General features: G+C 44.0%; 1 protein-coding gene across 1 annotated transcript in view; it reads right to left on the reverse strand.

The window, feature by feature from the left end:
- slc24a4b (solute carrier family 24 member 4b) overlaps window positions 1–5,527 on the reverse strand; it is a 35,843-nt gene extending 30,316 nt beyond the window's left edge. Inside the window, exons 1-2 of the mRNA XM_036549829.1 lie at window positions 4,489–5,527; window positions 797–907 (exon numbers count right to left, since the gene is read on the reverse strand). Coding sequence (XP_036405722.1) covers window positions 797–907; window positions 4,489–4,645 — 268 coding nt within the window. The 5' untranslated portion in view covers window positions 4,646–5,527. The remainder of the gene's footprint in view (window positions 1–796; window positions 908–4,488) is intronic.
- Window positions 5,528–12,257: the final 6,730 nt, after the last annotated feature.

A 12,257-nucleotide genomic window follows, 5' to 3' on the forward strand; every position in this document is an offset into this window, starting at 1 on the left:
GATTCCTGCTTGCTGTAGCTTAAAGCAGACCAGCTCCGATTCCTAGCAAACAGCTCATTACTGCAGTGACGGCAGATTAATTTTTGCTCTTCCTTTTCCCTATGCCACAGAACATGAAGTCCATTGACTCTGCAACAAAATTGCATTTCTTTTGATGAGAATTTGGGAGATGCCAAAAAGCAGGTCAGAATTGCATCTCCCTGGCCTGTGAAATCACAGGGTGCCAGCTTCCCTGTGGTTTTCCGAGCCCTGGCCTCTCAATTTCTGAGGACTAATGAGGAAACGGCCTCCCGGTCTTTGGGTCAAAGCGGTGTCAGAAAGGATCTAAAAACAGCACTCGAGGCTGCACACTGCAACCAGAAACACAGCGACTTATTTATGCCTCAGACCGCTACGAGATCCAAACCCCGTTCCTGTGGGTACAAGGTCGTATGGCCAGGAATGTCATTCGTCCCATTTGTCCTCCCTTTTTGTCACCTCTTGCAACACCATTCCCTTTTCAGCAGCTGACAGCGGACTCCAGAGGAAAGGGCCATCATGCCCCCACCCCCACCCCCCCCCCCCCCACACACACACACACACACACACACACACACACACACACACACACACATAACCCATTCATCTAAGAAAAAAAAATGATTTTGTCCATATGCTTCTATACATGGAACTGTATGCCATACCTGGTAGCATATACCTCCATACATGAAAAAGATCATATTGACTTTATAAATTAAAGTAGGTGATCAGAGGAAGATATGCAGGGTGTTGTGGAATCAAAATCTTTTTTTCCTACCTGGCTCTGTGCAGTTCCTCTCCTCTGTGTCATTGTCACTCATCATGGCCATTAGCCTCCGTCCCCAATGCCCCCTCGCCCATGGACTCTCTTCCAGGGTCATCCCATGTCCTAGAAGATAAAGGTTTCATCATCATTCATCAAATCATAATAACTTTGCAGAGGGAGAAGTGATATGATGATACTGCTATAAAACACCACAGCCAATTTACCGTAAGAGAACCAACGTCCAACATTAAGTGATGGTGATAAAGTATTCATAAATCTGTGTCAGCTATTCAATAGCACAAATATTTCAAAGGAAAATGGTTATACATCCACTACATATGCCATGGACTGACTCCATATAATAGATTAATAGCTAATCAATAAAATAGGTTTAATTTCAGCAATAATAGTGCCTTAATTTGAAATGCTTTCTTTTGGAAATGGTTAGGCTCATGGATGCCAGTGATTAAAATTAGAAACTTACAAATTAGCTCAATCTGGAAACTGTGTTTCTCAGGGTTTTAAATGAGAAAACATCAATTAGCTGAAGCTTCACAAGGAGACTTTTAAACAAGCAACACTGAAATAGACTCACTGGGTTTAACTACCAATGGCAAAGGATTAAAAATTTGCTTTTTTACATCTTTGGATGGTTCTTTATGTCTCTACTTCTCATATATCAAACAGAAGTGAAACTTAAGCACTGGCATCATCAAACTTTATAAATCAATTATATCTGATGGGCTAATTATCTTTGTACCTTCTAATATAAGGTTAAGTTGATGTAACCAACAATAAGTGGGATCCCATAGTGACAGAACTAATTGGCTTCCTTCCACTGGGAATAGGGGTGGTTCCCCAGCCACAACTCTTTCCAGCACCCAGTGACTCATCTGGCACCCACGAGTTTCTCAAATGAAGTCAGTGAAGTAGCCCCTATCCTCCAATGAGCGCCTACTTTACCACAGTGCAAAAAAAAAAAGTTACTGGCTGCATGCAAGTGCATTGGGGGATTGCACTTGTTTTGCTTGAGCATTCCTACAGAAGCGCAATGGTTGTTATGGTGGGACCAGCTTAATGTCAATTTGGCGATTCTGTAATGGCACTTAAATGGGAAAATAAGCATATAAAAAAAGCTGACATTACAACTTTTTGCAGATATTGCAAGGTAGATTACTGCAAGGTCTGCCAATAACCGCAACAGCTGCATAGAAACAATGACCCGGCCTTGACCAAATTAATTTCGTATTCTCAAAAACATGTCCATCTGCTCACTACAGCATCTGACCCCGACAAAATTACCCGACAAGGGAGGCAACAGCATGGACGCACGGCGCGAGCCAGCTCAGAGGTGGCCGAGGGCGTTCTGTTATATTCACTCTACCCAGGAGACGGGAGAGAACGAGACCCGTCTTGGCACCCGCCCCCTTCTGTGTAAATCACTTCCATCAGTCACTGTCGCTTCTTGTCTCCAAGCCCCTCCAACATAAACACGCCACTAATCTCGCTTCACACCCATAAATGCCCCATAACCTGCGCCATCGCTCAACTCCAATGCGCGCTTGACAAGTGCCGCTCCTCAACACCTACGTCATACTCACCTGCAACGTTCTGCATCTTACATCTGCATCTGTGAGGAGGGGTTATATTGTGATTGCATGTCATCAGTAACATCAATAACAATAACCACATTTTCTCAAGCTCCAGGCCTTCACAGTTTTTGGTTAAAAGCATGAGCATAATAAAATATTTTACAGATCAGTCAAGAGAGATGCCAGCATTTGACATTGAACGGCTTTTGATAGAGCCTGAGAAACAGAAAGGGTCTAAACTTTGGGCTGCTTTGATCATGCACTTCCGTATCACCCAACCACAAGACAGTGGTGTCAGTACTTGAGGAGTCTCCAGTTCGACTCAGAACTAACAACAATCAACCAAGCCATTGTTGAATCCAGACATGCGCACTTGGCTGAAATGGTTACAGCGCTTGCGTCGCCCCTAATAGATGCTCTGCTGAGATAAGAGATTTACTCCTCTTTGTATGATATCACTCCCAGTATAATCTTTTAAGCTCCTTGTTATTTTAATGTAATTAATGAACTCTGACATATCTGTTCTGAATACACGCAACAACAATATGATGTTCGCCAGTCATAATGCAGGTCAACCATTTCACCATGACATGCCACCAGGTCTGGGGACAGGGCTCCGTGCAGAGGCAGACACTGTGTGGAGGCAGAGAAGGTTTAGGATTAAAGTGGCTTTGTGCACAAACAGAGAACTGCTGAGTGGCGTGCTAATGAAAGTTTGATGCACACCACACAGGGGAGCATAAACAAAGTATAAAACATTAATATTCTGTAAAAAGCAGCCCTTTTGTGCTTCCACACAGGCAAGCCACAGGTTTATTAGCTTGTGCGTTTTGACTGTAGTGTCTTTTCTCAAGTGCAGTTGCAAAGCTATGATTCTCATCCTGTAGTAGTCCCCTCCCTCGATATAAAACAGGACGCACTTGAATGATAGTTCTTAATTTGGCCTCGGTAAAGAACGTGTATTGCGTGATTACATGTGCATGCTTGTGTGAGCGGGTTAATGTATGGTACAAAAAATTACTGTATGTATATGCAAGTGCGTGATTGTCTGGACTTGAGCATATGTTGTCAATGTGCATGTGTGCGTGCGCATGCCAATACACACAAGACTTGCCACTGCAAGTTTTACACGTATGCACGTATCTATATGCCGCCAAGGCAGATCGTGTTTACAAAAAAAAGTTGGTACTGCATTTGATCTCACGCTCAGCGCAGCAGTTTATAGTTGAAAACAATGAAGGTGATCTGCGGGGCAGTGCTGTGTGCAGCCCGGCACGAGCCACTGCTGCCAACGCACGAGCCTCCGCTCGAGCCTCAGCTGCGGCAACGCCACGCTCCTCATCCCCCAGCAACCCAGCGGCGCCGACTCCCCAAGTCACAGCATCCGCAGCGCACTTACCAAAACTACTGTAGAATAACAGAACTCATCCGACAAAGGCAACCCTAAGACGATTAGTACAAACTGGAGCTCATTTCAGGTTGTTGCGGCATCAGCGACTGTGCGTGCCCCCTTAAATTACACACATCATCTTTGCCGTCCTTTACACTGCGGCATACAGACAGCCAGACACGAACTCGACGAACTCGCAGAGCAGTATACATTGACCCATTTCACTGGAGTCAAGGCCATACACACCAAACAGGTCTGTGTGACTGCCTGTAATGTATCGGGACGCTGTACATAAGCATACACTGTAGTCCTCCGGAACGTCTTCAACTAATTCAGCTAATTTCACTAAAGAATGGGGAAAATGTCCTTCCGCACCGGGGAAATTGGCATAAATAGCAACCGATACTAAGATTTACACGGAATAAATCGAGAAATTGCTAATACCTAACTGGTGAATGCATGACACTCCTGTCTGATACAGGGAAATGGCTTATATGAAAATGATACTACGGTTCATTGAGCTAAGAAGTCCCTTAAAAAAAGTAGACGTCCATGTCCTTGAAATATGTTCTTTCCATACTGAGAAAATACATTCCTGTTGAGGTAGTTCGTGCGTGGCCAGTTAGTTTGCTCGATTTAGGCTACACTGCAGAAGAATTCTCAGCTGTTTGCCTTGCCTCTATCAGCTCCGTGTTTATCAGCTTCTCCCGGCTTGCACTCACCTGTCTTTGTCAGAAGCGCTGACATGCACCACGCCATGAAGAGGACACTGCAGATAAAACAGACCTGCACGAAAAGCATCTCCCTCCTCTTGCGAACTTTGAAAATCTTTGCAATCACCGTCTTTTTAGACGCACTCAGGTTCGTGTCAGGCTCCATGGTCACAGCGACGAACAACGAAGCGTCTCTCCTCTACTTTTCGTCCTTCGTTTACTGCAGGCTGGGATAGACCGCAGGAATGGCCCCAGTTCGCTTCAGACAGAACCGGCTGGGGATGCGGTCCTCATTTCAAGTGGCCGGGCTCTTGAACGGGGAAGCCGAGCGAATAGTTTGCATTTGCAGCCGAGACGATGCAGTTCAGCTGTTGGGCTATTACAACAGCTGGAGAGAATTCCGTCCCCGCCGCAAACAATTACAGGAAGGGTAATCGGACAATGTCGATGTATTAATCAATTTCTTATTTCTAACCCAAACCTCAGATTGCGCCGTTGATATCTGATCCACCTGTGTCCTCGGTTTATTAAAACATTTTCGTTTGCACTGTTTTTTTTTTCGTAGCAATATATCCCGTACCAGTAAATCTGCGTACTTTGAACTAATGTGTGTTATCTTGATTTTTTCCCATTAGACAGTTATGGTCTTCTCACTAGATGTTCCTTATAACGCTAAATATTAATTAGAATCCATTCGATTAATTGTTGTGTTCGCATAGTACAGTCATGACATTCGCTTGTTCCGATGCTTCCCCTCTCCTCCATCCAGGTTCCCAGAACAGAATATTGGTTGTGCTGATGGGAAAATTACGCACTCCTGAGTCTCCGATGCCATCCAGGGTACGTTTGATGGTCTGTATGGTAAAATTGCTCGTCCTGATTCAACTAAGTTTTCCGAGGTGTCATGCGCGGACACGTGATATTTTGCGGCAGTAGATCATATTCTCCCCCCTGTCACAAGGGAAGCGAGTTAGGTCCACCTTGAACCCGTGGTAGCGTATTTGTACATCGTTCACTCGTGGTAGGAAAGAACTGTCTCTCGCGGCGCTGTTTGCGGGTTGCAGATGAGACCTCCCTTACCTTCTTTGTAGCGGGCGGGCAACACGTGTGTGTGTGTGTGTGTGTGTGTGTGTGTGTGTGTGTCTGCGTGCGCATGCTTGCGTGCGTGTTTGTTTATATAAATATACACAAATTCATACATATTGAGTACCCACAGAAGCTGTATTTTGTACGTTTTTAGAAGAACGAAGTATTTAAGCTTTGGGCAAAACTGTTTTAAATGTTGATGGTGTCCGTTTAAGTCATCACTCATGACTTTTCATGATGGGTTCCAGCCACACTGTTGAATAAGAGGCTACTTACGCCTCATTAGTCAGGGAGGTGATTGGGCATAGTCAAAGGTGAATTAACGAGTAGGATGTCAGCCTTGGCCACAATCCAGAAAGAAACACATCAAATGAGCATTTGTGCCACGGGTATGTTGGAGGTTGGATTAAGCCAGCACACTTACTCACCATCTGGGGTTTTCATAGTGATTCGTAACTAGGCAAGATGTTCCAGCCACAGGCCATTGATGATAGCCTGTGATGTGGGAGACCACAAATCATAGCACCTTGCTAAAATTAAGACATCAGTATCAAGATCATTGTCTTCATCAGCATTCACAACAGTGCTAAGTCCTCTTTAGCCATGAATCGAGGTTTAGATCAGACCACCCTTACAGCTATCTGAGTGACTGGTGCACACTCAGTCAATCAGCAGAAATGGTGGAAGTGTAATGGCTTGGGCAGGGGCATTCGGTCACCTCAGAGCTTCATTGCCAGACATTGGCAGCTATTTCACTGCATGGCCCTACGTTAATGAAGGCCTGGAGCTGCCCTGCTGTGAGGCTGAATCCCACAAGACAGCAAATGCCATCGCGGGGAAGGAATGTACAGCATCACAGATGTATCACATGAAATGCTTCAAACGGTGCCTTCACACCTGCTTAGCTGGTGACAGCCTCACAGCAGACCCTGCTAGCGACAAACGTCAATCAGCATGTTGAAGCTACCCACATCATGTTTGATCAGGAAGATTCCAATGTACCCGCTAAAAACACATTTTATATTTTTCCTGAAACTAAATTTGAATTTGTTATTAGTTATAATCCCCCTACCTGTGAAGCCTCAGAGAGAAAGCAACAGGGCACTGACAGCACAATACACTGATGGCACAATGGTGTTGTTCTCTTATTGAAGAGAATACATTGGTGTTTTTCTTACATCAGCTCCCTAAGTAATCTGGTGACGTTGTGGTCAAGTAACAGCAAAAGGTGCACCATGGTCAGTCACAAATGATAATTTATTCAATTCCATCATTTAGCCAAAAACATTTAATCAATGTAAATAAGCTACATATATTTCACACATGTATAGTGATACATTTTTGATCCTCAGTATATATAAATACAACACAGTACTGTATACATACAGTACACTTGCTGAGCAAATACATAGCACAGGTATACACTGGTTGTTATTAAAGCAACCGAGGCAAAATGTCCTTGCTCAAGGTTAAAATGGTTGTCGTGAGCCTAAAGCCCTGAGGTTCAGAATTGAATGTCTTAATCCCTGCGCAACACTGCTACCCATCTGAGAGCACTTTCTTCAAGCTGAGAGGGCAGAGCTTCCAGCTGATGTTAGAATAGCCGAAGCTCTCTCTCTCTCTCATTATTTCACCGGCTTAAATGCTACATGTGTACAGTTCACAGGACATACTCGATAAAGGAAGCCGTGGCATTCCTCCGTTGGCGTGCTCGGGTGAGAATGCTGGCATTTCGATGATCCTGTGCCGGGACGACGAGCGTGTGCGGTGTTGGCTGAGAGGGTGTCGGTTTGGGTTTCTGACAGCGCTCGCATGCCCCTCCAGCTTAAATGACTGCCGAAATCTGCTCCCATTCTTTCCGATGGGGTGTAACACAGCCCTTTATTGCAGTGCACACAGGTCACTCTTATTAACAAGCTATATTAATAGACCACCAGAGCTATAATGAGCTCAGTTCCCATTGATGAACTTTTAATAGCTTTCCTTGTTCAATTAAGTGTTGATGGTATTTCCATTAATGAAAAACTCAGGTCTTGGGTGCCACTGATATAAAACATTGTTCTGAACTCTGAAAACCTCCAATGACAGGACAAGCACAGAGGAGCACAGACTTTGGTATCTAGGCACTGAGGGGGCCTTCCATATACTGCAAATCTTTGGCTAGACAGCCCCACACAGACACAGACAGAGATTGTGTTTTAGGGTGTTGAGTTACATACATTCACTGATATTGACGTCATCTGGATGGCCCATCCCAATTCACCATGCCTGTTGTGTCAACCCATCCATGCTATATATGGATTGGGAAAATCTGTACAGCAAGACATCCTTAACCATAACCTGCGATAATGCTCCTGCAACATGGAGACAAACTAACATGCAGTAGAGCAAGTGGACTGACCGGTTGCAGACATGTTACATTACATTACATTACATTACATTACATTACATTACATGCATTTATCAGATGCTCTTATCCAGAGCAATGTCCATCACAATATAACATAAGTGTACCCATTCAATTTAAATGGGTATCAGTGTCAGACCAGGCTAACAACACTCCCACAACAGTGAATGTGAGCATAACGCTATTCAAGCCCTACCACAAGTTAACTTGTGCACTCTGACAGAAGCCAAGTATATTACTATACAACAGTCCCTAGAACACAAAATCAAAATACATCACGTTACCTCACTCAGCCTTTGCTGTCTCCTCATAGGAGATTCATGGTCAGTCAGAGTTCAGCAGAAGGTTCCTATGACTCTAAATACATTATCTATAAAATCAAGTTTTAAATAAATATCCATTTGAACCACATAGGCTTCGAAGGCCACTCAAAAAAGTTTGTCCAACTCTGTAGCAATTTGTTATCAGTTCTGTGTAATGACCACTCCACATTTTGTCAGTAGGCAAAAAAATGGGAACGCAATCTGCAGTCCGCATTTTTTTTTTTTCAATTTGATTATTGGATGGGTGAAAGTTTTAATCCGGCCCTGGTCTCTCCTTCATCCTCTAGCAAAAGCCCCCGCTTGTGGGTGTCAAGCTCACACACACAACATGTGTGGCGCACTTGGATGCCAAGAGATTAGTCCTCAGGCCCCGGGCCCATGCAGCAGGCAATCTCGGGGACCACTGCCAAGGGGTATTTAAAGGGCTTTATTCGCTGCTGTGTACCCCCTGTCCATTTGAGATGAGTGTGAGCTCCTTGCCTTCTGCGGGAACAGATGTGTGCTCCTCACTCTCCGCGGAGCGGCGAGAACAGCGTGTACGCGCTCCCACACGGCTCTGCTGGGAAGCGTCCCCCGTTTCAAAGCGGAAGCAGAGCCGCTACCTTCAGGTGGAGGGTTTACTGATATACAGGGCGGGGCACAAGTCTCTCCAGGAACCCCTACTTATTCACAGTAGGGGGGCGAGGGGGCGGGTATGTTCTAGAGATCTGTGCAAACAGAGTAGGCTGAAAATACAGCTACAATGAGGATTTATGCGCAAAGGGATTCGTCCCTGACACAAAACTACAACACTCTGAATAAAAAAACCAGCTAATGATGCCATAAACAAGTGATTAACTTGCATGTTTGTGTAACGGTGCTATAACGAGTGTAAAATTTAGTAAACATGAGAGAATGTGGGCAGGCACAATGTTCTGTGGCCTTGGAACAAAGTGAAGCCAGGAACAGAGAGGGATGGTGGGAATGTTCAAAACCACAAATCATAAATCCACAAATGATGAGTTTCCCCTGTCGAGCAGTACGGTGATTTTTTTTTGTCACACATCTTTTTTTAACTCCAGTTTTATAGTTTCAAAAATCTATGTATGTTGAAAAGTCCTGAAGTTCAGCCCTCTCTTTGTATGACAGCAGACATTGTTGATGTTATTTGTCAATTTCTTTGTATTAACTGAAGTGTGCCACTGTATAGTGCCTTTTGCCCTCACCATACAGTCACTGCGTATGGCGTGTTCGCAGGAGTATGCCAGAAAGTTGTTTCTGCAGGCAATATGACAAATGATTTTGCAAATAGGACAACCCCCCCCCGCACCACTGCACCACCCAGCATGCACCACTTTAGGTGTCTGCCTGCTGTAACACTCACCTGAAACACTAAAATATTCCAGACGTTTTGGTTAAGCACAACAGAGATCTAAACTCTCAGCAGCTGCAAATTCATAGGCTTTTTCTGTTTTTTTTTTTTCTAAGGCCGCTTTCGTGACAGAATGTGCTGGATTAAGATGGCACGTCCCGCGCGTGTGTGTGTGTGTGTATGCATGCGAGCATTTCTGAAAGTACAACTAGTTCTACTTTAAAGTGTGAATCAACCAAGGGGCCCCGGCGAACGCTGCATCAGAGACAGCAGAGACATGTCCCCGTCACTGCGCTGGCACTGTAAGCTGAATGGGGGAAATCGATACCCTTTCAATTCTGCAGCGCTAGCGGTGTAATATATATTTTGCTAATTGTTCAATGTGAGACGGTGGGGGAAGGGAGGGTCAGTTAGTCTTGCGCTTCATTTAAAAGCAAAATGCAGATGTCCTTCTTTACCCCGGCTGATCTTCCTGTGCAATGCCACCACCCCCCCCCCCCCCCCCCCCCCGGGGCGGTCAGACGCCGCAAACAGCACAACACAGCTCCGTGTATGCAAGCCTGTCCCACGGGATCTGCAGAATTTACTCTCTGAAAAAAATGAAAAACCTCCACAGTCAGCTGCAGGAAATGAAATATTCATTGTCAAGAGTGGCACATGGAACAGCGCTGCGGGTCTGTTTGTATGCGTGCACAGATACGAGGGGTAAACAGTCAAAAAATAAAAGTACCAGCTGAACGCCCCCTGCTGCAGTCTGGAGAGTTTAAGACATCGTCAGCCCTACCAAACTACTACTTTAACACCATCAAAACCATACGGAGCAGCAGAGCGTTTTACGACTAATTGCATGTACTGTATGTACAGTATGTATATTTGTATGTATGTATGCATGGATGTAGGAAAAGTCTTCTCAGCTTTGGTAATGTATTGCATGAATGAATGAATGAATGTAATTTAGCATGATTTTCTTACAAGGAGCATCTTGGGCCTGCGTTGGCACATGAGAAATGACTTATCCATGAAAAGGACTGCTGGCATTTGTAATAATCTCAACACCAGCAACTTCATTATTTTTCTGTCTGCAGCTATTGAGGGAAAAACTAATATTTCCCCTTGCAGAGAGCAGCAGTAAGTCACAGCCAGTGAGCTCCATTCTACAGGGGCTTAGAAAACTTATTTAAAAAAAAACAGGGGAAAAAGCTGAATCCATTAATGGATTTTATTTTTAAATCAACGGTAACGTATTTTAAAAAACCAAACAGCTGACGCAAGCACAGCGTTAAGCCCAAGCTGCACGTGTTGAGTGCTTCTTACTTGTTACCCAAATGCAGAATTAGTCAGGGCTACACTGACCTTCAGTGCTGTAACACACATATGCCATGTGTCCTGCTTTGGATCCCGTTCAGATGGGGGTCTTAATAAAGAAACCAACCTACTCGTATCACAGTGGTAGCAACAAGAAATGCGAACCTACTGCAGCTAAACCCTCTTATTCCCCGCATGGGTCTGCCGGCTCATCCCCACCAGTGCAGGATTATTCATGAGGAGGGCAACCTTGATGCTGGGGGTTTACCTACTGTTCTAAGCTCAGTCGTGCATGTTAAAAAATCTTGAGAAAAATTACATCTTAAGATAAAAATGTCTTTTAAAAAGTCTTTTTTTTAAAAAAAAAAAATGTTGCAAATTACTTTTCCCAACATCTTTTTAATATATTTTCATAAGAATTAAATAATTAAAATATTAATAAGAAAACATCTTTCAGAAAAAAACAGGAGGCCATGTAAAATATTATTAGTTCCACTTTACATTAAGAGGACCTTATACCATTTGTGCTCCACCTACACAGTACCTGCTATGTACATACGTAGTTGTTCCACAAGTGTAATTACGCAAGCTGAAAATAGGTTTCACAACTCTGCACGCAGACACTTACTCACCATTACCCTGCTGCATAATTATCTGTATATGTGAGTAGTCACACTATACCCAAGTAGCTACACTGCAAATACACATTTAAGAAGACATCAATTTAAAGAAGGAACACTTGTTTAATACTAGATTAGAGAAACATTTCAAGATAATCTTATTATGAAAAAAAATAATTGTAGCCGCTGATTTTTTTTTAAATTTCTTTTCATTTTTAGTGTGGGTGCAGGGGTGGGGGAGAGTGCACTTGTTTTGCAGAACTCTGAGTCATAGTCTGTGCTGTCAGCAGGCAAGGGTGAGAGTCATAAGGGACCAGGCTGTAGAATCAGCTGAGCAGCCAGAAGCTGGGGGATATCAAGGGTAACGGTGAGTAAGGCACAAGCACAACAGTGCTAAAAGGACTCCTCTCTACCGTCACATAATTTCACACGAGAAAGCATGAATACGCGCAAAACGTGCTGCCTTCTGCGTTTAGCTGTGCCTTTGCTAAATTTAAACAAAAGTAGCAGAAAGCATGCTAACTTTACCCACGAAGAAGGCTGTTCATGCATTGATTCTGCGTATGATCTCTTGTTGTACCCAGTGTTAACATCTTGGAAGCCTCCTATGAATTTCCAGACAGGAGAACGTTGATTTGAAAGATGAAAAAAAATATGATGCTGCTCTTTTCAAAGTCAATAGTAAA

This window comes from Megalops cyprinoides, chromosome 17, assembly GCF_013368585.1.
Source record: "Megalops cyprinoides isolate fMegCyp1 chromosome 17, fMegCyp1.pri, whole genome shotgun sequence".
NCBI classification, from domain to species: domain Eukaryota; kingdom Metazoa; phylum Chordata; class Actinopteri; order Elopiformes; family Megalopidae; genus Megalops; species Megalops cyprinoides.